Raw genomic sequence first — 22560 nt, forward strand, 5'->3', positions numbered from 1 at the left:
CGTCGGCGCTTGAACGGCGACCGAGCGAAAGCGTCCGACTTCACCTGCTCCGCGTCGAAAAAAAATTCCGCCGTGCCAGACGGCCGCGGATCACCGGCTGATGTCGCGGTTGGCTTCCCAGCTCTTCCCGCCCGTTGCCTCGCCGCTCCCCCCAAAGTCAAAGAACGGGTGCTTGAGCGAGTCGGCGAGAAGCAGCCTCTTGGAGGGCTCATACTCCAGCATGCTTTCGATGAGGTCAAACAACTGGTGGTGCTCCTCGGCCTCCGAGAGCAAGTATCGCTGCAAGGGCACAAAGAAACTCCATCAGTTCACCGCCGCAACGAGGAGGCGATGCGTTCTTTTCCCCCCCCCCCCCCCCCCGCTCTCACCCGGAGAGGTTTGCAGTTTTCCCGGACGTACTTCCCCGCTGAGGAGCTCTCGTCCCAGTCAAGACGGCCTCGGTAGAAATACTTCTGCTTTCTGGAAGGGGGGGGGGGCACAAATGACAACAGAAGGTGGTCGGATCATCGTTTGCCAACACTTATCGCTCGGTTGAATCCGTTTTGCTTTTTGGACCAAAAATACTTCGGGTCAGGTCAGGGTTTAGTAGTTTGAAGCCTTAAAAAAAAAACAGATGTCCATTCTTTTATATATTTTTAAAAAAGAATGTTCATGTGTATTTCTCAAAGCCCCCCCCCGCGCCCCCCAATTTAGAAGTTCTTTTGTTAGTTCTCGTTAACGAGAGTAACGAGCGTTGCCCGCGTGTCTTCCAAGCCTTCCTCCTGAGCTATGAAGCGTGCGCAGCAAAGGTGTCGGGCGGGCCTTCCGCAGCCGGCAGGGGCGGGCGCGGTTCTCACCTGGTCTTGCGGATCATTCTGGATGGCACGGGTCCAAGGATCCTCTCCATCATGGCCAAATGTTCCCTGTTGTCATGAGTCTGAGAAAAAGCGATTCGAAAGGACTCAAAAAGGCTCTTCACAACATTTATATGTCCGTGGCGAATGAACTGAAAGCGAAACAGGCTAGCTTTGACGAGGGATTGTTTTTTTTTTTTCTTGATTATAAACGTTACTTGCCAGACAAACCCGCAAAGTATTTGGCGACGTGACCACATTCATCATATTGTCCAAGATGATCCAAAGCTCCCGTTTAAATGACTCCCATTTACACAAAGTATACATACAACATTTTGCTCTTGATATTGAATTAAAAAAAGACAGGTTGCGCGTACCTGAAACAGGGTGAAGCCCAGGTAGTACTCAAACAGGATACAACCAATACTCCAAACGTCACAAGGATGGCTCCAGCCCATTTCTAGACCACCGAAAACAGAGAGAGAACACCCCGTCTATCACAACGTGTCCCGGTGCACAGCAGACCGCCACTCAACCCAACGGACGATTTCCAGAGCCCTTTCGAACAACCACCGCTGCATACAAACAAGTCAGACAACGACAAACCACAAAAACAGTCCAATGGCAAATATCGGATCGAAAAATGACAAGTTGTCAAGATGGGCAGCGGGTGGCTGGCCGAACGTTCATTCCAAAGAGGGGGAGCGGCCACGAAAAATGCTCTATACCCTTGGACGCGCTACCTCTAATCGTGTCCGCTAGGCACGCAGCTGCGAGAGCTAAGGCGGGGCCATGCCATTTCAAGATTGGGAAAACAAATTCGAGGATCTTCTTCAAAAGAACTCGATGGGGAGCCGGTGAAGGGACGCCAGATCAGGGGTGACGCGCTCCTGCTGAAGAGCAGCGGTCCAGAGGCGAGCGGCGGCATTCGGGACCTACTGGACACGCTTCGTGGAGGATCGAGTGACTCCAAAGTCAAGTACGTTACCGTCATCCGGCCGAGAGGTGACCAATCGGGATCAAATGACAACTGAGAAAAAAAGCCTTTATTCATCAGCGATGCACATTTCCTCTTGGGCGTCTGGACAGCCAATTGAATTCAGCTGAAAGAAGCGACTTTCAACAAGCGAGTCGTCCTCACCTAAAATGACCTCGGGGGCTCGGTAATGCCTGGTGGACACGATAGTGCTGTGATGCTCGTGGTCAAAAGTGGCGCTGCCAAAGTCCACCACACGTACAGCTGTGCTCTTAACCGTCCTTTCTTCTCGTTTCTGCCGCACAAAAAAAAAAACAGGCTATCAATGCAGTATTTCTTCACCATCTTAAAAACTTCTCCCGCATCATACCTTCTCCACATTGTAGGACATGGTAAAATCCGAGTTGACAAAAAGGATGTTCTCTGGCTTGAGGTCTGTGTGCGTCAGCTTATTGTCATGGAGAACTGCGAAGCGGGACGAGAAATATGCCGCCGTTAGCGCCATTGCTTTGACAAGAGCGCCGTACTTGCACGAGCCGCTACGGGCTGCGGCTCTCCACCGCGCGCGGGAAAACGGATCGATGTTGCACACGGTGCGATTGCCTCCTTTTCTTTGCGCAAAATGAGAATGACGTTTGAACTTACACTTGACAGCCAGACAGACTTGGTAGGCCATGTGTCTGACTTGGCCAATGGAGTACGGCAGGTAGTTGTTCTCTTTGAGGAAATCGAAGGTGCTGAGCGCAAGCAGCTCAAAGGAGATGCACATGTGACCGTGGTAGTCAAACCAGTCGTACATCTGCACGCACAGGCTGCGAGACAAACAGCGCGCGCGCGCGCACGTCAATGCCCGACCACTGATGGCGGCAATCGCTCCAGCCGCAACTCACTATTTATTTTCGGGGTCCTTCTCGTTGATCTTCTCCAGCACGTTGATCTCCAGGCGAGCCGCTTCCTTGTACTTTTCCACATTCTTGATAATTTTCAAAGCAACGCTGGATGCGCCTCTGAAAAATGAAAAAGCTTCAGCCAAATTCTTCGGAGAAAACCCCAACTTGTCTCGGCCGTCTTCAAACTGGTAGCCGCTGTTAGTAGTAGCAGCGAGGCGGCCATATTCGCGATGAGCAACGGCATACCTGCGATGGTCGAGGCACCGCATCACCCGCCCAAAGGTGCCTTCGCCCAAAGTGCTGACAATCTCATCTGCAACACAGCACACAGAGAAGAGGGGCGAAGGGAACGACAGCGGAGGGGGGGGACAGAGAACAGGAGAGTCAGACAAATGGATCTGCGGGGCGGGGGCGCAAATGAACGCATCCTAGAAGCTATCCTGTCGACACAGAGCTGCCGAGACAATCGGGCAGGCTTGAAAACCAATAAGCGATGAGAAATAACACTAGGATACATGAGGGATTAAAAAAATAGAGAGGGCGGGTGTGTGTGTGTGTGTGTGTGTGAGAAATGCCCCTCATCCTTTGATGACCCATTTGCAGCCATCAAAAAGTGGGCAAATCCAACCCCCCCCCCACCCCCAATTTGAAGAATCAAACCAGAAACACGTTTTAACAAATTCAACGTGCAAGTGCATGTGCGCTGGGTGCAAATGCCGAAATGGAAACGGAAATTGGCCCAAGTCCAATTGAAGAAAATATCCGAAACCACTTTGACAACTAGCTAGCTGTTGCAAAGCGCCACCGAAACAATTGCAAGTGAGATTCTATTTTGTGAAACATCAACAGACGCTGCACAGTTTCATTCCCAAACAAACAAAACAAAACAAACAGAAAAAAAAAAAAACGTCGGACATAGCTAAAGTCCCTCACGGAATCTTCGTTCTTGCAATCCGCCCAAATTCAGCTAGAGCAAAGTGCTTTCTAGCACAGGCGTCATCATCATCATCATCATCATCATCAGGCACTCCCATTTAAATGCTCAAAGCTTGAATACTCATGTGGAGAAGGGTTACGATAGAGTAGTGGCAGTGAGTACATCTCTCTTGCAGGACGTCCCCACTCCGACAGATCAGGTGCCCTTCCTCGTCGTCCCTCACACTCAGTGCCCGCGTCCGGCTGTTGCTCCGCTGTTTTCACACCCAAACCGCCAGCAGCAGGTCGCGACACAACCAAGGGGGGAGCGCGTGGGGTTATTCAGGGGGCCAGCCGCGGCGTCGGGCGGCACAGGCAGACGAGGAGGGCGAAGGAGGGCGTTGATGTAGTTGTCGGTGGGGTTGGTGGTCATGGGGGGGGCGATTCGCGCATGACGCCACGTGAAGAAAATAGATAACCATAGGAATATAGTGCAAGGGAACAAGTCAAAGATCACATGATGTCCTCTGCTTCCCCCCCACCCCTCCCCCTCTCTACCTTGAAACCACAGCTGCTTAAAAAAAAAAAAAAAAAAATCAAGTAAGCAACTGGCACATCTATCCATTCAGTCAACGCAAGGACCGAATAAGAAAAGATTACGAATCAGAGTTCGTTAGCTTGCCTTTGTCAGCAGCGTTCACAAAATGCTAAACAATCAGGAGGGGAGCAAATGGAAGCGAGCGGGAAAAGTTAACACCTGCTCCTTTGAAATCGAGATGGCTGGATTAGACACTTGAAGATGCGCTTAAAAAAAAAAAAAAAAAAAAAAATCGATCTGAAATGCTCATGTGCCCAAACATCAAATGTCATTGAATCTGAATAGAGCATTTGCAATTTGGGTGGAACATTTTCACTTTTTTGCCCAACACGCACCAAATGCAACTTGTTGTGGGGTGTCTTGACAGGTGTCTGACCCGCATGAAAAAGCCGAGGAAATGGAAAAGGAACGTATCGGGTCATGACTCAAACTGTCTTGAGCGCCGTTTGCAAAAAAATGAAAATGCTCTCACGTCCCTTTCAACAGAACACACAACAAAATGCTTTTTGGCAGAAGCAAAACAAATCAGAAAGATTGCACTACTTACCCAGTCCAGGGGCTGTGAAGAATCAATGGTTAGAGAAGGAAAGAGGCAGCGAGCGCAAGGGAGAGGGAGAGAGAGAGAGAGGAAAAAAAAACCAACCCCGAAAAAGAGGAAGTGAGAGCGAAAAAGACCCCCTCAGATGTGGCCGTACTCACCGAGGACGATGGGCTATAGGACCTGGTTCTACGCCGCCTTCGTTTGTGCTTACGCCTGCTGCCCTTTCGCCTGTACGAATCAGCCCGCTGCCGTTCCTTTTCTCGGCCCCGTCGGTAGTCGTACATGGTCGGCGAGAACTCGCGGGGATAGTAACTTTCCGCCGCTCCGTGCGGCTCCCTTTCTCTGTCGTGGTCGCGAGCGTCATCTCGGCTCTGATCCAAGCGTCTGTATCCCTCGCAGTATCTTCTGTCAAATGGCCGGTGCTGCTCGGCCGAGCGATTGTCGTAGCTCCGACTGCATCGGGGCGCAGAAAGAGATTTTGCGTGTGATGACCAAGAGACCCACATGTCAAGCGCGGTGTCCATGTTTTGTTTTTTTTTTGGCGGGTGGGTGAGTGTAATGCGCAATGGATGGAACCTGCACCAAATGTCATGTGACGGCCATTGTTCACCGTTCAGAGGGATTTTCTTTGTATCATCGGTCACTCGTACCAGTTTTTTTGACCGAATGTCTTTCTATGAAGGTAGTCAAGCCGTTCAAGCGTAAAGAGAATGACTTGAAATATTTTGGGTTGATTTTAATTGGAGTGCCCCGGCACCAAGTGCTCCAATATGAAGCAATGGACTACCGAGACATTCAAAATCTCTTTCGAACAAAAGGGTGGAGTGAAAGATTTGGATATATTCCTAGCACACTGCAGGAAGGTTTGATTTCAAGCATATAGCATTTTGACGTGGTTTTGAACATTTCATTTTGGTGCTGTCATGTCACGCTCCTGGACCGTACTTTCTCAGACCCACCCAGATACCCAAATGACTCACTTAGTCCGCATCGTACCCCATCGGGGTATTTTCTTTCTGCTACCTTCATCACACGCAGAGAGGCTTTGATGACAAAACACAATTTCTCAGTATAAAGAACTCGGACTCTGGTCTCAAACTTGCAACGTACGGTCCGAGTCTCTCTGTGAATTGGAATGGTTGTGTACATCCACTCCGAAGATGACATCTTTCTGTGATAGCAGCACTGTTTTTGTTGTGACTTTAAAATATTTGTATTTCAAATATTTGCCCCCCCCCTCCAGGGAAAAAAAACCCCAAATAACTAAATAACCAATTTGTTTCTTTCCCAAGTAGAGCCATTGGTATCTCAAAACGTCACTGCCTATGAAAAAAACAAAAAATGGTTTCATATCCTGACTGCTGCTGCTTAAAAAAAAAAAAACTTATTAGGATCGCACCGAGACACAAACACACCTCCTTGGGCGTACATAACTCGCATCGTGTCTCTGTCCCCGTCCCCTTCGGTCCCGATCTCTATCTCTGTCACTGCTCGAAGAGTAAGAGGGTGATCTTCTGTGCCGGTGCCTGCGCCATCTCTCCTTTTCTTTCTCTCTGTAACGACCATTGTAGCTGCTGCGACTGTCTCTCTCCGAGGACGTGTACCGTCTGGTGTGAGGCATCTGGAAGGTTTTTGGAATGACAAACACGTTAGGGGAAGAGCCCGCGGCGCCTCCTACAGAGGCGAGACACTTGGCAACGACATTCCAGTTGAGCAAGCAACTGATTTTCATGTGTTCCCCAAATGCAGCAACAACTAATTTTCATTTAAAAAAACATGTTTGTAACCATGATTTCGGGTTTTGGTGTCGTAGTTTGTCCGAGGTGCAACGTGGAGCCAAACGGCTTGCAAGCCTAAAAGTGGGTGAATGTGAAACGACCCCATGCGCGTTGCGTTGCGAAAAGCATATAAATAGCCTCAATAAAATGCACGATCTCGGTCACGCACAGCGAGAGATTTAGCGATGAAACCTCAACAAAGCAGAACCAAACACATGCATTGGGCCAAGATTAGAAATCGGAACTCAAATTTGGTATTTACACTGTTATGACGAATTCTTTTCCAGCATGCGACGAAATTAGATGCCGCTCCTTGCAAACACCGTCTCGGTTTATTCGACTAGGCCTTTATGGCCATGCAGTATTGCTCGACTGTCATATTTATGAAGTTTTGACCGAAGCAAGCATGAATGTGTAAACCAATGGATAGCAAATCAGACAGCGGCATTTGCTCATGTAAATAATTTGACCGCCATTTTAGCTACGCTGAAGCAGTTAGCACTCGTGCTAACCGTCGGGACTGGATGTGGTTATTCAGCTACACGTTTCAACGCGTACCGTTTTAGCAGCGAGCCCTGTACGCTTGTCCCACAAGAAGTCCGTGGTGCTGGTGTTCGTGTCACATTTATATAGTCATTGGCTCGGTTTCCCAAGCTCCGTTGCGAGTAAATAGCTTGATGTTCGGTGCGCCCAGCTAGTTCCAGCGACGAGTGGAGCAGCTGGTGCGTTCCCTGACACTGGGATAAATTTGTATTTCCCACATAGTAAAAAAGGAAAAAAAATACTTATTGAAGTCGGAATTCCTACAAACCTCAATAGGATGTTAAAACCTGACGTCACGTAATGGTCACACCTTCCCAAAAACGTCAAATCAACATAAGATGTATTTATTCTGCCAGAACGAATTGTTTTTCGTCAGCACAAAGCCGACCATGACTATACTGTAGTTATTTTTTTTCCCCCAATTTCCAAGTAACTTTGAATGCATCTTTGACCGGAACCGGATGTGCCACTTGTTTTCGTACGTTTGAAGAACTTGCGGTCGACGTTTGAGAATGTTTTTAAAACATGAGTAATGTGATTATTTTTTTCTCTTTCAGGTATTGTTTTATTTTATGTATTTACTAAGTTACTTGTGTGTATGGGGCGGTGACACACGCTAACTGCATCTGTGACCCATTCCAGCCTCTTCACACGGTTGTCTTCAGGAGGAGCAACGCGGGTTCTTGCCGTTTAGCCGGCTGGAGTTTTAGAACAACCGGGACACTACTGCTCCCGACATGAATCCATCTAACCCTTTCGGAAGTCCTCGGGGTGGAGTTTTCCAAGCGACGAGCAACGCCAACGCTGGTTTGTTCCAGTCATTTGGACAGCAAGCCCCCAGCAGTCTGCCTCAGAACGTGGGCATGTTTCAATCATCGGCGTTTGGTCTCCCGTCGGCCTCCCAACTGCCCATGTTGGGACAGCGTCCCTCATTCGGACAGCCACCACCCCAAACCTCATCCCTCCCCAGCCACACTCCAGCTTTGAGCCAGACGACGGTGGGAGCAAGCAACTCTGGTTTTGTTAGCCCCGCTGCACCAGCTTTTGGATCTGTTGGTGGACCAAGTCAGACTTCAGCTTTTGGACAGACACCTGCATTTGGACCGCAGTCTGTCTTTAGTCAGGAGCCGAGTTTTGGACAGCCGTCTTCAGGTTTTGGACAAAAGCTGGCAGGATTTGGACAGCAGGCCGCAGGATTCGGAAATACCCAGTCGGTCTCTGGCGCCACCGCTTCATTAGGGCCACCTCGGCAGCTAGGTTTTGGTCAGTCTGTATTTGGACAAGCACCAACGACCGCCACTACCAGTAATGTGTTTGGTGCTACTCAGACCCAGAGTAGAGGATTTGGATCAGAATTCAGTTTCAAGCCAGCCAGTGAAGTCCTTTTCAAACCCATCTACAGCGGCAGCCCCGAACCTCCCAACCCTCAAACCACCCCGCTGTCCGGCTCACCTTTTGGCAGCACCGCAGAGAAGACAAGGTCCAGCCCCGCTGGTCATAGCAGCACCGTCACTGGCTTCTCCGGAGCAAGCTCTGGGTCTCTGGCCTTCAGTTTCTCTCAGCCTGCTGCCGCTCCATCCCTTCCGGTCCCACATGGCCCACGAACAACCCTCAATAACAGCGGCGGGCCCCCTGGCGCTCTGCAGTTCACGTTTTCCCAGCCCGCCGCACCCTCGGGTTCCAACCCCAGTGCGCCTACCACGCAGCCGAAAACGCCATCCACTTTTAGCTTTTCAACCCAAACCCTCCCACCCCAGACGGCGCAGCTTTTCGGAGGAACCGCCGTTGTTCAACCCTCCGCTTTCGCTGACAATAAATCCAAAGCAGAGCCTACCTTGGAGACTAAAACGCCTAAGGACGTGGACGCAAATGTATTTGCGCAACTTCGAAAAGGTACGAAACGTAAAGAAGAGCCCGCAACAACAAACGTGTCCGCTGCTGGGCCCGAAGCTATTGCCAAGGAGGACGAAACAGCAGAAACCTCTTCAGCGAGACAGCCCCCAAAAAGGCCCCTGATGAGGGCTCGCGCCCCTGCGGGGCTATTCAGCAGAGCACTCAGTGGACTCCGGAGAGCTGCGGCCAATCCAGTTGCAAAAGAGGCAGAGGAACCTCTGCAACAGAAACCACAGCCAGATGAAGTGACGAGGGAGCACCCCCAAGTCCTCGGCGAAAAGCTGATTGAGCAGCAAGCCCTGAGCCCTCAGCTACTGGAAAAGGATGAAGAGTCAGGTGAGATTTCAATGCCACAGAAAATGAAAGCTCTAAACTCGGCGTGCTTTGATACTGTGATTTTTGACGACATTGAGCTTGAGCCGCTTTGAGGAACGTGAACCTGACACTGGAACGTCATCGTTGACTTTCAGTTGTGTCTTAGTATATCGTTGACATGAGAGAAAACACTGAAGAGTTTGATAGTTTGTTTGGTTTTTTTTTTGTTTTTTTAGGGTGGGGGGGTTTGCAATGATTACAGTTAATCGTTGAATGTTATTTAACATACAAGTCTGACGTGCCATTTTGGGGGGGAGCTACAACTACACATCAGCTTCATACTACTACTCTTTTGTACTTCATAAAAACAAAATACAGACTTGTTCAATGTTGCCAAAATCGAGGTCTTTATTGAGGTTTCAAATGTTCACAGACTTTAAGTTAATAAAACTCGTTTTCGAGCTTCGCTGCCCCACTCTAATCTACCAGGCAATAATAATATAAAAGGAAGTTAACCGTTCTCAATCGTAGCAGTCAAAAAACAGAGAAACCTGCAGAGCGAGCATTACCGCTTGTGCTTGTGAGACGCTTTTTCAAGATTCTTTTCAAAATTCCACAGTGTTCATAAGGCCATACCTTATCTTATTCTCGATTCACCAGACCCCCAAGAACTGATGGCTGAAACCAAGACTCCATTGAGACCCGGCGCACGTCGCGAGAGCTCGGACGGCCTTAGCGGGATGTCTCCCGCCGACTGCACTGTCATCCAGTGCAAAAATATGCCTCCGGCCCTCAACAAAAGGGACATCATTGAGAAGCATTTTTCGCGCTTTGGCAAAGTCTGCAAGGTCTTCTGTCGGCCTGCGAAGAACACCGCCATCGTGCATTTCAACAACCACGTGAGTTGACTCTTACCCACAGAGCATTTTTTTTTCTTTTTTTTCCCCCTTACGGGTCGAGTGACTTGCCATCTCTCATTGAAATGACCGCAGATGATGATTTGAGTAAGATTAAAAAAAAACCAAACTCATTCCTACTCCTTCTTGAGGTGGAGCTCATCATGATCAGCGTTGATCGTTCATCTCATGAGTGTGTCCGTTTCTTGCAGGCATCCGCAGCCAAGGCAAAGAAGAAAGGGAAAGTCCTGCATCAGCATGAGCTCCTCCTTTTGTGGCAGCGCAAGAAGCAAAGTGCGAGTCAAACCAAGATAACTCCTGTTTTAAAGTCTCACATTTTCTATTTTGTTCTCTTTTCGTTTTGTCCTGAAACTATTTTGTCGATATTTGCGCCGCATCAGGTCCGGGGGATCAAAGCGGAAGACCCGTGGCGAGAAAAATGGTGGAAGAGGCTAAAAACCCGGACCATGCTAATGTCAAGGCTTCATCGCCTCTAAAACGTCCTGTGCTGAGCAGCGCCTTCAGCCGAAGGTAACAGCCAACACAAGAACACCGGTGTTGTTATTACAGCAGTGAGTCAAATGCCCCCGAGTTGCACAATTTTGGATCTTGGGGCCGGGGGCGGAGGGCGGGCACTGCACAGCGACCGAGCACGACCCCTTGCATGATATCACGATTGCCGATACGAGACTTAAATGAAATATGGAATATTTGGAAGTGTCCGTACGCTTACCACCCTGTCTTTCCGCCACTGCTTCGTCGGATCATTTGTGCGTCCGCCAGCTCGCCAGTGAAGAAGTCACCGATAGCCAAGTCTCTCCGACTTGACTCTGAACTTCAAAAGGAGAATGTCACGATGACCCAGAGCTCCAAGTGCCTCGCCCCCCTCATCGGCGTCGTGGCTGAGACATCAGAGGACAAGTACCGTGTCCTGGAGCAGAGGGACAAAATTTTGCGGCAAGGTATGCTGTCCGACTGTCGTTGGCGTCCGTTTGTCCGTTTGTCCGTTTGTGTATGTCGCTTAACCTCAAGCATCACAACCATACTCCCTACTTCTGCCCGCTAGGTCGACCCAAAACTACGGACATCTACACCTCGAAGGTTTTTGTCGGAACGTGTCCTGACATGTGTCCTGAGAAGGAGCGATACATGAGGGAAACGAGAAATCAGCTCAGCATATATGAAGTCCTCCCCGACACAGAGATGGTACCGTTTGCAGGATTCTGTCACGATAGTCTTTTGTTTGCTTTTTTTTTTTTTTGAGGGTGGGTGGGCTACATGTGCCTTCAAAGGATTTGTTGGAAAACCTTTCAGAATCCACATGAGTCAGAATGCTCCCAGAAATTTGGACAAGTAAATGCAATTTGTCAATAATGTGGGCACACAAATGTAATCGAGCCACCCATTTGACAAAACGCGTCGAGGCCAATTAAAGCCTCGCAAAGGAAAATATTCTTTACGAGAATCCAGTCGTCATCACAAGGTTAATCGTTTCTTTCAATGCTATGGTTTGTCTTGACCTTTTTAATGCCGTTTCAAAAGGGCGAATTAGTAGCGTATTTCTCCGATTGGCACACCCAGGTGGATCACGCGGCAGCCATCAAAGAGTACAGCCGTTCATCGGCTGACCAGGAGGAGCCCCTTCCCCATGACCTTCGCCCCTTGCCAGTACTCGGCATGACCATGGACTACCTGGTCACTCAGATCATGGACCAGGGTAATGACGGCTTGCGGGATTGGTACGATTTTGTCTGGAACAGGACCCGCGGCATCCGAAAGGTAGGAATCCGACTCGGATCGGCTGACCGGGCGCCCCCGTCGCCGAGGGGGCGCTCGGAATCTCACGACAACGCGCGTGTGACATGATGTCGCATCTGTTCTGTTCTTGCCGCAGGACATCACCCAGCAGCGTCTGTGCTGCCCGCAAACGGTCGCCCTGATCGAGAAGTGCGCGCGCTTCCACTTACATTGCGCCCACCATCTCTGCGAAGAGCCAATGTCCGTTTTTGACGCAAAGATCAACAACGAGAACTTGACCAAGTGCCTGCAAAGCCTGAAGGAAATGTACCAGGACCTGAAGGACTGTCACGCATACTGCCCCCGTGAGGCCGAGTTCCGCCAGTACAGCGTCCTGCTGAAGCTCAACGACGGGGACATCCTACGGTCAGTGGGCAAAAATCGCCCGCGCGCGCCGGGGCGAAGTTTTCCTTCCGCAGCTGTTTCCATCTTGTCTGTCCAGTGAGGTGCAGCAGTTCCGCCACCAAGTGCGCAACTCCCCCGAAGTGCATTTTGCAGTGCAGGCGTTTGCCGCACTCAACAGCAACAACTTCGTGCGTTTCTTCAAGCTGGTGAAAAGAGCATCCTACCTGGCCAGTTGCCTCCTCCACAGATATTTCAATCAGGTCCGTAACAAAAGGATCATTCTTTTATCCACGCCAGTGCACCAACGCAAATCGAAATGAAAACATTGGCAAATGCCGCGTTCCCTCGAAGCTAGCTCACTTTTTAAGAATTGAAATTGTTGTTTTGAGCAAAACTCGATGCTCGCGTTTCTATTCCTGATTTCATGAACATTTTCTAGTGAGCCGAGCGACGAGCGGAAGGAATTCAACTCAGAAGTCGAGGCGCCGGTGTAAATCCGACATCCTGTTTACCTCTTTGCGCAGGTCAGAGGAAAAGCATTAAAGACCTTGACCTTTGCTCACACTGTGGGTCCGCGGTCAACCGCTTTTCCGCTGGAGGACATCGTTCGGATGTTGATGTTCCGCAGCGCCAAAGAAGCGAGCGCCTTCATCCAGCAGTACGGCCTCAACATCAGCGAGGGGTGAGTGGCGCTGCTTCTCTGCGGCGCTGAAGAAAAGAGACAAGCCTGGCGTGACGTCTTGCGGCGCGGCTTTCTTCTTACTTGGCCAGTGTTTGTCCTCGGTGATCACGTGTCATCGACCGCCGTACTTGACGGATTGTCCCCTTTTTGTTGCCAGTGCGGTCGAGCTGAATCGGATAGCCTATCAGGAACCGGAGTTGCTGTCCCAGAAGAAGTCGGAGGTCATTCAAGCTAAAAAAACATCGTCAACTGGGGAAGTGGTGAATGGAGGCCCCCTCCCTAATCCCCCTCGGCACAAACCCGTCTGCACCTTTGACTCGCACAACAAGTACAGAGGAGAAGGTCCTCTGACTGAGCCCGCAGCCAAGCAATTGAAAGGTGGTCCCACACGAAAGCGCGCCTTCAAAATGTTCACGCATTGACCTCTTGACGTTGCAACCATTGATTCAGAGAGGAAAATTCAAGCTGGGGAAACGATACTCATCGTCCCTTGAAACCTAACCAATCCCTCACCCCTTTTTTAAAAATTATTTATTTAACGCACAATGGAACCTCTAAAGTAAAATGGTTCAGGAACCATGGTTGATTGCCGGTTTGTTTGTTGCATTCGTCAAAAAATATGATACACTTTTTTATTTTCATGCACTGAGCTGCAGTGAACAGATTTGTTCAATTCGTGCATGAATTTCAACAGATTTTCCAATTCTGTTTGTACACAACTTTGAGGCTATTCAACAAGAGCCACTGGATATACTGTCATCTTTTCCCTCCCGGCAACATCTCCTTCTCCATTTTGTCTTTCTTTTTTAAGCTATCGCTGCCACGGTGGAGGTGAAGGCCCCGCCGAGCCTCCAGTTTCAAGCAGAGGTTTCGCCAATTGGGCATCCTGATGTCCCCAATGTTTTTGGCCTGAGACCAGCCGTCGCCGAGAAGACGGAGTCCGGCGATTCCTTTCAAAGTTCGGCCCTCCAAACGGACGCGCCGCAGCTACTCCAGCCTGCAGCGCGGCCTCCGCCTGTCAAAGCACCGTCACCTGAACCGGAACCTCAGCTGGTGTTCAGCGATGCGGTGGGGAATACTGTCCTTTTGTTTTTGCACTTCATCTGTTCACATCTTCGTATAATTGATCACATTCGCTGCAACGTTTCAGGACATTATGGCTGAAGTGGACCGTTTGATTGATGAAATGGTCGAGACAACTGCAAGAGCGGTAGCTGCTGATGGAGCTTGCTATGCCAGCATAGCTCTGAGGTAAATTTGCGTAATCTGTTGTGCAGACTTGCATCTTTGTGCAATTGGACTCCAATTAGCCCCGCCCCCTCCCCTCCTGATAAACCTTTCCACGCTTTATCTGCAGTGAGAGCTGTCTGCAGGCAGAGTCTGTAGTCAATGAAGTTTTAGGAGAATTGCTGCAAGAATTGTCTTCGAGCGAGATCCATCTCGAACAGAAGCGTGTTGCTGACGAGAAACGCAAGATTGAGGAAGCCAGGTTGGTCCAGTTTTGCCTTCCTTCAATCTAATTGAGAGAGACACAGTATTTACTTGCCCGTTGGTCATCGCTCAAAATGCCGATTTGTGCAGTGATGGCGATGCAAACTGAATGGCTGACTCTCTCTCTCTCTCTGCTCCCCCCCAGGCGGAAACAGGAACATGCCAACTTTTTGGCCAAGTTCAGACTCTCGTTGTTCTCAGAGATCCTGCAGCAAGTCTTAGACGAGACGATCAAGGAGACTGCCACCACAGTGCTCCAGTAAGGCTCCATGTACTCCAGATGAAACTCCTTTCATTTGATGATCGTTTGCTAGAATTTGGTGAAGTTGTCATCGGGAGCTCTTACAAAAATTGCACAGCAATTTATGATGATGATGATTTATTTTGTGTGAATAACAACTCTAATTGATCCTCTAATATCATGAACACAGATTCATTTATTGCCTGTGTTTGTTTAAAAAAAAATACATAGGAAGAGGACCTTGGGGAAAAAAAAAAACATTCAACCGTAATTGAAATATTGTTTATTTTTCAAAATCGTTTTCTATCAGATGGTTATTAAGAAGGCAATTGTTGTTTTTATTTCTTTGAATTTTTTTCAGGGAAGCCGTGGACGAGAGAGCACGTTGCGTTGCTAAATGCTCTCAAGAGGTCTGCACGAGTCTCATTGAGGAGACTTTGAAAGCAGACGTTGCCCTGCTGGTGGAAGAAATTCTTGCAGCAGAGCTGCAGCGTGCTCGCAAGTACATCAAAAGGTAAGTAAGGGGCGGAAAAAGGAAAGACAACAAAAAAAATGCTGCAAAAATGCCTTCTTTTGTCTGCGTCCGTGTCCAAACAGGTGGCGCGACGTGGTCGCGGTGCGCCGGCGGCTGAGGAGGCAGATGAGAGGCTTCCCGGCAGCTCCTTGCTTCGTGGACCCTCGCCTGCAATTGAAGGCGCTGGCTCCGAGCGCTCCTGCGCAACAGTCAAGAGAGGATCTGATTTGTGGAATCGTCAACCTGGGAAACGCAGGAAGGTTGTCGCTGTCCAGCACCAGGTCGTCGTCTCTCTTTTTTTTGTGTGTGCCCGTGTGCGTGGACATCCCACCTTTGTCTGGGATCACAAGTTACTGACTCAATCGCTCCCGTCGTCTCTCACCAGGGTGTTGGAAATGAGACACTTGGCTGTCCACCAAATGAGAGTCCAGTACTACTATCGGCAACTTCTTGAGTAAGTTCCGATGTCGCGTCTGCTCGTTCGCTCCAAGCAACCCCCCCGTCTTGCCTTTAGTTATTTCTGTGTGTGTGTCACAGCGAGAAGGTGTGGGCGCCGCTCGACGTGCCAGCGCTTGTGATGGCAAATCTTCACAACCCACCTGATAGAATCTTCTGGAAAGCTGTCGTCTTACTACCCAGCGACCACGAGAGCGTAGCCAGCCTGGCAGACAGGTGAGTGGCCGACAACGGACAACCAGGAAATGATTGCAGCCGGATCTACTCGAGCGCACAAGTAGCCCCTATTTGTCCACACGCTGCCCCGTGTACAGCATAGAGAATTGTGAAAAAAAGAGTTGGATTCGCCAAAGGTGGGCATGTTTTCCCGTCCAGGATTCTGTCGGATTGGCTCGAAGCCAAACTTGCTGGCAGCCGGGGTTCAAAGTTGATGGAGGAACAGCGAGATGGCACTCTGCGAACCCTCCACCTGTCCAACGCAGTCCTGGAGATCAGACATCAAGTCCACGTCAGCATCAAGGTCTGTACATTGAGGAGCGTGTTTTACGCACTTTTATTTGTTGGAGGGCCGCCGACAGAAAAACGGAAGGAATGAAAGGGCCAACTGAAAATGCGTCCACTTTTTGCAACTCGCTAAAGTCAGTCAAGAAAGCAATTCTACATCGTTTGGTCACGCGGCACGAGACGGCGCGCTCGCTTGCCTCCATCAGCTTTCGTTGGATTGTTGAGTATGTCTGACAGAGTCGTGTTTGTTGAGAATATTGACTGTGGCGCTGTATGCCGCGTGCTCCAGGTGTCCAGAGGTCCGCTGACCAATGACGCTTTGTCCCAAATGGAGGAGCGCCGTGAGCTGCAGGGGACGGCGGCGCTGATCATGCTGCTTCCCGCGCTGCCCTTTTCGGAGGCCAGCGGCGACGAGCGCGACGTCCCTCTGCTCTCGGCCTTGCTTCAGCTCAAGCAGTTGCAACAAGCCAGCGCCTGGCACTGCCCGCCGCCTCTGGTTGTCCTGGTGCCGGGGCCTGACCGCGACAGCCGCAACACTCAAAAACTTGAGGAAGGTACGACTGAGTCACATTTGTGTCCCAACAGGGTTCGTGGGCCAAAAAAAACCCCAAAAAAGTCTCATTTGTCTGTGTTTCTGGGGGCCTTGCAGAACTGATGTTGCCTTTGCTGGTAAAGGATGGCCTCATCGCAGAGTACACGCTGCTGTTCATACCCGAAACCACCAACGACATGCAGGGATCCAAACAGGTAAAACTTTGATCCAAACTCGTATCAACACTAAAAAACCAGGCGCAAATGTTCACTTGTGCATATTTTCTTCAATACTTGCCCCCCCCGGCTGTGTTTGTAGCTCGGCTGCGCTATGCGTTGGCTCCTGCGCCGCGCTCCTCCACCCGTCCCGCTTAGCTGCCGCCCGCTGGCCCAGCTTGTCGAGGCCAGCTTGAGTCGCGAGTTCAGTCGCAGGGTTTGCGCTCAGCGCCAGGAGAGCGGCGCTGACGCCCTCCCGTCGCGGGATCCCTCTCCGATCGTCAGGCTGTACAACGCCGTCATCAGCCACGTTGCCGATCAAGTGTCGTCGGAAGAGCTCTCCAAAATCTCCTGGCCGCCCGCAGAGTTTTGTCTTCCCGATAATGGCGCGTTTGTTCCGCGTCTGGGCTGGAACACTGGCCCGCACCTGGCCTGGTTGCATGAAACCGTCCTCAACTTGCGCCTCCCGCAATGGAAGCAACTTTCCAGCTCAGGTCAGTGTGCAAAGTCCCCCCCAACATCAAGCAGTAACTTTATCTGTATTAGGAGAAACCGTCAATAATTCATTTAGTCGTGAACTTATTAACACTTGGACTTGCAGCCTCTTCAGTGTCCACTCGGACAACTTGAGCCACAAACAGGTGTGGCGTGACAATCCCGAATCAGTAATCATCTCAACAGACATTTGTAGCACAACAAGACCGCCTCTCAAGCAGATAATGTTGCGCACGTGCCATGTGACGTGAATTCCTCAATATTTTCTTTTGTTTTTTTTTAAACTCGTTTTTCCTGCAGACACCTGGTCCGAGCTGTGCTCGGCCATCTACGGCTACGCCGATCAGATCCAAGTGTCGCGTGGCAGCCGGGCCCTCCTCGTGTCACGTCTGGAAAATCTACTGGAGCGGGTCAGGATCAAAGGCCACCGCGGGCAAACTCGGGCTTCCAAGCTAAGCTTGAACGTCTGGGATGATCCACGTGACGCACGTCCGGCTTGGAACGAGATCCCTTGGTTTGACGTGCTCGTCATCTGCATTGACCACAAACTGAAAGACTGGCCGCTTCCCGGACCGCCGGTCTGTGAAGGTGGGACTGCGGCACTCTCTGTCGTTTTGCCCCCGTTGTCCCTGACGACAAGTCACCGTGACGCGCAGTTTATGTATCTCGAAAAGATGCTGTGACAGAAGATGGGGAAATCCTGGTTTACTATCTCAACGAGGCCTTCGAGCGCTTCCAACCGCCCGAGGAGTGGATCGAGGCCGTCAGCACGACACGCGGGCAGAAGCGGCGAGATGACAAAGGGTACAAAAGTTCTCGAAAGCCTTTTTTTGCACTGCTTTCACACTGCTCGACAGACAGCGATGACACTTTTAAATTGGTCAAAAGCAAGTAAGGTGAACTATTTGACTGCGCCGCCGACACTATGCGGATGGTCAACGTTTTGTTTTTTGTCTTCGTCCTCTGTGCCGCCATCACTCAAACCTGCCCCCCCTGGCTTTCTCATCCCCCTCTCAAAGGACAAATTTGGCTACCTGCGCCACCCCCAACAACCTGACAATCAGGCAGCGATTGTTCCCGAGCGCGCCGGAGGCCCCTCTGGACATCTCCGACACCCCCACCGCAGTCGAGGTGCTCGCCCACAAAGTGTTCCTGACTTTAGAGGAGGAGAAGGCCGAAAGCCGAAGGTACTTGCTTTAGTACTACAGGTAGAAAAGATTCTTTTCAGGCAGACAGCTTACCTCAGTTCATCACGGGAGACCCCGAAGCGAGGTCAACTTAGGAGCACAGCTGTTTGGATACATGCTTTGTGGAAGCACAATTCAGCACACTTTTTTTTTCCCGTAATTTGACATATGAATTGTCCCCGGGCATCTTTTGCAGGAGCACACAGCAGCTCCGGCGTTGGCTCGACGGTGGCGACTGTGTGGGCAAATGGTCCACGCCACTCCTCATCCCGTCCTCCGTCCTGCTCTCCATGCCCGCTTTTCTCGAGCGCCGGGCCTCAACCAAGCCTTTGGACGCCGTTTTCGCAAAGGTGTGACATCTTATCCTTTCTGACAAATTGCCGGTGACACTCATTTTCCCGCAGCTGCGCCTGAGGCCCGCCCGCACCAAAGCGAGCACAGGCCAGTTGGTGACTCTCATCCGCACACCCGACAGTTGACCCCGACTCACAATTCAGGACCCTTGTTTTGATTCCAGGAAGCACAGAGCCCGCAGCCCGCAGAGAAGGACAAGCGGTCCCCGAGGAGTCGTTTGTCACTGACTGAGCGACTGAGGGACCTCCAGCAGCAGATCGAAGCCAGCCAAAAGGAAGAATCGGCCTGCAAACTGAAATTGAGTGCAATGATGAGCATTGTTGAAGACTGAACCAACTTGTGGTGCGACCAAAAGCACACCCTTTTCGAACAACTGGACTTGCATCGGTGTCATTATTGTTTGAATTGTGACAACCTTTTCTTTGACACTTGTAGGTTTTAAGCCAAGATTAAATGAATTTGACGCCACACCTGTTTTCATTGGAACGCGCCGGCGCTGCCCCCGAGTTACCCATCATATCTTGCCGTGTTCATCTCGAAATATGCCACCTGGTGTAGCTGGCGCCAGTGTTGGGTCGATTGGTTGCCATGACAACAAAAGTGTAATTTATTTGGGCTTGTTGTTTTGTGCAACTGCGCATGCTCGGTATCTGCCCTGCTTTCGATAACCTCGTATGGCTGTGAGAAAACCAAACTGAACGTGATGTGTGATGCGCAAAGTCATACTCGCTAGTCACTAGTCCGTGTTAAACTAAATGACCTGGACACGTGCATTGACGGTTTAACCAAATCAAACTGACAAGACACAGAAATGGAAAAAAAAACTCTTTTATTTGGTTTGAGGCATGTGGGAAGAGGAGAAATACAAATCCAGACATTCAAAGCAGTGTGCGGACAAAACGGAGACCAAGCTGCACAGGAGGAATTCAACAAAAGATGTGTGTGTGTGTGTATTTTTTTTCTCGTGGGTTGTATTTGGGTATTCAATGTATTAAAAAATAGTAACTTTTCTAACTTCTGGTCATGGTGTTGAATCCTGCATTGACGCTTCAAATAAATAAATAAATAACACGAGTCTGTTCTCAATTGGTATGATGTCATGAAAGTAAACACTGTCTCTCTTTCTCTCTCTATATATGTATGTATATGTGTGTGTGTGTGGCAATGAAATGAACATGAATGCAATAGGTGACACACATCTTCAAATAGTGTGCCAATTGTGAGCTAAGACCGGGTGGTGATGTGGTGTTGCGGGGCGTTGATGGCGAAAATAACAAAAATAACTCCAAATCACAGCTTGGCCTCGGTTCTGGTCTCTCCCTTCAGACCTTTTCCTTATTCTGGTCCAAGACATCTGTGTGACAACAGGTTAAAGCTTTTTCTGAAATCTTCCCCAGACAGCTTCGAGAACAAGGAAACCCTTTGAATTATTAAAGCATCGTTGGTACTATAGCAGCCTATTTCTACTTCCTATGGCATTTATTTCCCCTTCTACTAGTAGATGATTCTTTCAGAACAGAAGGTGAGTTTGGCTACCAGCAATCAATCACCTTAGTCTCTGGAAAACTCACCTTGCTCAAAAAGCACGAGAGAGAATCATCTCAAATTATCATGTGTATCAAATCTAATAACCAGAACAACAATAAAAGAAAAGAAACGTTCAGAAAATATCAACATTTGTTTTGGCACCGTTTCCTCTTCAACAAGGAGGACGAAAAAAAACAATATGAATTAAAGACAGTTGAAACGGAAGCTGTAAATGCCTTCCGATTTTACAAAACTATCCTGACCACTACAGACTTCCCACTACAAAAACACATCTTCGATTTCACTTTTTTTTGGCATCATGTGAGTTTAACAGCTCTCAATCAAGTACGTTCGAAGAGAGACAAGGTGAAAAAAGTCCCTATCATTAGAAACTGACCTTGAACACTAATGGGGGGAATAAGAAACACTTGCAGGGAAGTAGCAGATTGAGACAACTCCATTCGGTCCATCTGAAGTCATGTTTTGCAGTCACCTTTTTTTAGTGAATAGAATAAGGCAAGCCAGTTTCAGCATTAATAGAGGTCCTTATCTGATCGAAAACAAATCCCCGATACCCTAAAATAGAAACATTGACTCATGACAAGAAGAACGGTGTCCCATTGCTACGGTAACCGATTGTGAGTTGGTTTATTTCCCCAATTTGCAGCAATATCGGACCCTTCTTTTTGACTTCCTGTTAGCCGGAAGTCGTACTCTGAAGGAATACGGAAAGGGGAAAACGGCTGATAGACGGAGGCTTGATAGTGCATGACGAGACGATTCTGAAAAGGTAAAACTCACACACGACAAAATTAAGTTTAAAGACATTTAGCCCGCTTGGAAGTGGTAACGAGGCGAATGTCTGTGTTTATCCGTCTATAAAATTGTTTGTGAATAATTAATCGCACTTTAAATGTATATTGTATGGGGGTAAGCGTGACTTATGACGTCAGTTGGTTTGATTTTCGAGCCAAAAGGAAGTCAAAGGCAACTTCAGACCGCCAGTAAAGCTTCATTATTTGAACCGACGGTACAGGAACAAAAAATGGTGGCCATCAAGGTTGGTGAAACATCGGGGCCAAATACCTCAAGAACTCGAGTGTCCTTGAATTGTGACCACTCGGGTTCACGATCTATCCACTGCAGAAAAACAGTCATTTATTCGAAGGAGGTGTCAATTTATGAGGGGGGAGTAAATGTGGTTGTTCTTGTTGTTTGAACGTAGCTTTCTTGTTTTTTCTGAATTCTTCAGATGGACTCTGCGGATGCTCAACGCCTCAGCCCCCAAGTGTGTCCTGCTGTTGTTCCCACAAATATTTTGTCACACACAACAAGCATGTTTCTGTGCTTTGGCTGTGAGGAAGTGTCAAGGTAAAGGCTATGCGTGTTAAAAATCTAGAGGTATATTTGGTTACATATATCTTCGAGGCATCTAACTATTTGGTAGGAAATTCTGACTATCCTTTATAGCATTGACATTTTCCAAAATATCTGACATTTGTTTTGACGACAAAAAGAAAAAAAAAAATTAAAAATAGCTCCACATTGCAGGCATGCCCAAGCAAGGACTTCCCTGACATTGGTCACATCATGACGTTTGTTTTGACGACAAAAAGAAAAAAGAAAAATAACTCCACATTGCAGGCATGCCCAAGCAAGGACTTCCAAATGACAGAATGTGGGGGAAAAAATGGTAGAAATTATGAGCAATTACTTTTTTTTTCTTTTTTTTTTGGGCTTGGCTTCAGTTAAAGCAAGGCAGGTGACCCATTTCCAGGAACAATCCAAAATAAAAAAGTAAAAAAAGAAAGAAAACCATCAAAACGTTAATGTCTTTGGGTGTCAGTTAGCTTGGTTTTCATAGAAGAACTTTTTGGGGACAGGCTGACACGGTGAGACTCCAAAGCCTAATCCGTGCATTCAGGCATCAGGTCTCACCTTCCAACTTCTTCAGCCACCAGTTCGGTACCATCGAGGGCCCCGGAGTGACCAAATTTGGCATCTGGAGAGCAAACTCAGCAGCGTGGCCTGGAACAGTCATT

At 49.1% G+C, this 22560-nt stretch overlaps 2 protein-coding genes across 3 annotated transcripts; one reads left to right on the forward strand and one right to left on the reverse strand.

Moving 5' to 3' along the window:
• Positions 1–6: 6 nt before the first annotated feature.
• Positions 7–7239, reverse strand: clk2a (CDC-like kinase 2a). Of its 2 annotated transcripts, XM_019888923.1 has the most exons (13): positions 7090–7239; positions 6169–6374; positions 4912–5206; positions 3799–3889; positions 2946–3012; positions 2700–2816; positions 2455–2621; positions 2180–2274; positions 1975–2104; positions 1211–1293; positions 837–916; positions 369–459; positions 7–279 (listed from the first exon to the last, which is right to left on the reverse strand). In XM_019888923.1, the coding sequence occupies exons 2-13, from the start codon at positions 6372–6374 to the stop codon at positions 91–93; spliced, it is 1611 nt and encodes a 536-aa protein (XP_019744482.1). In that variant the 5' UTR covers positions 7090–7239; the 3' UTR covers positions 7–90. The 2 variants fall into 2 exon arrangements, with proteins under 2 accessions (XP_019744482.1, XP_019744483.1); XM_019888924.1 differs by lacking the exons at positions 3799–3889; positions 6169–6374; positions 7090–7239 and having other exon boundaries at positions 4912–5010.
• A 136-nt stretch (positions 7240–7375) lies between these two features.
• mcm3ap (minichromosome maintenance complex component 3 associated protein) lies at positions 7376–20077 on the forward strand. Its single transcript, XM_019888909.1, has 28 exons — positions 7376–9303; positions 9943–10181; positions 10391–10472; positions 10580–10709; positions 10962–11140; positions 11245–11384; positions 11760–11957; positions 12073–12341; positions 12418–12580; positions 12845–13002; positions 13160–13380; positions 13814–14070; positions 14153–14253; positions 14360–14491; positions 14639–14752; positions 15096–15248; positions 15332–15529; positions 15634–15702; positions 15786–15920; positions 16080–16224; positions 16498–16762; positions 16858–16955; positions 17059–17449; positions 17751–18038; positions 18125–18254; positions 18470–18637; positions 18834–18987; positions 19155–20077. Exons 1-28 carry the CDS (start codon positions 7812–7814, stop codon positions 19320–19322), a joined length of 6237 nt encoding a protein of 2078 aa, XP_019744468.1. The 5' UTR covers positions 7376–7811; the 3' UTR covers positions 19323–20077.
• Positions 20078–22560: the final 2483 nt, after the last annotated feature.

The sequence above is a fragment of the Hippocampus comes genome, unplaced genomic scaffold, assembly GCF_001891065.2.
Source record: "Hippocampus comes isolate QL1 unplaced genomic scaffold, H_comes_QL1_v1.1 scaffold674, whole genome shotgun sequence".
NCBI lineage: Eukaryota > Metazoa > Chordata > Actinopteri > Syngnathiformes > Syngnathidae > Hippocampus > Hippocampus comes.

What these genes read in the sequence shown, in the direction of transcription:
- clk2a (XM_019888923.1), bottom strand. Translation starts at nt 6,374, where the DNA reads ATGCCTCACACCAGACGGTACACGTCCTCGGAGAGAGACAGTCGCAGC. An exon ending in AAGGACCCCGAAAATAAATA is followed by an intron (nt 2,622 to 2,699) that starts GTGAGTTGCGGC and finishes TTTGTCTCGCAG; the next exon opens with CCTGTGCGTGCAGATGTACG. An exon ending in TGGGCTTCACCCTGTTTCAG is followed by an intron (nt 917 to 1,210) that starts GTACGCGCAACC and finishes GCTTTTTCTCAG; the next exon opens with ACTCATGACAACAGGGAACA.
- mcm3ap (XM_019888909.1), top strand. Translation starts at nt 7,812, where the DNA reads ATGAATCCATCTAACCCTTTCGGAAGTCCTCGGGGTGGAGTTTTCCAA. An exon ending in AGCAGCGCCTTCAGCCGAAG is followed by an intron (nt 10,710 to 10,961) that starts GTAACAGCCAAC and finishes TGCGTCCGCCAG; the next exon opens with CTCGCCAGTGAAGAAGTCAC. An exon ending in ACATGCAGGGATCCAAACAG is followed by an intron (nt 16,956 to 17,058) that starts GTAAAACTTTGA and finishes CTGTGTTTGTAG; the next exon opens with CTCGGCTGCGCTATGCGTTG.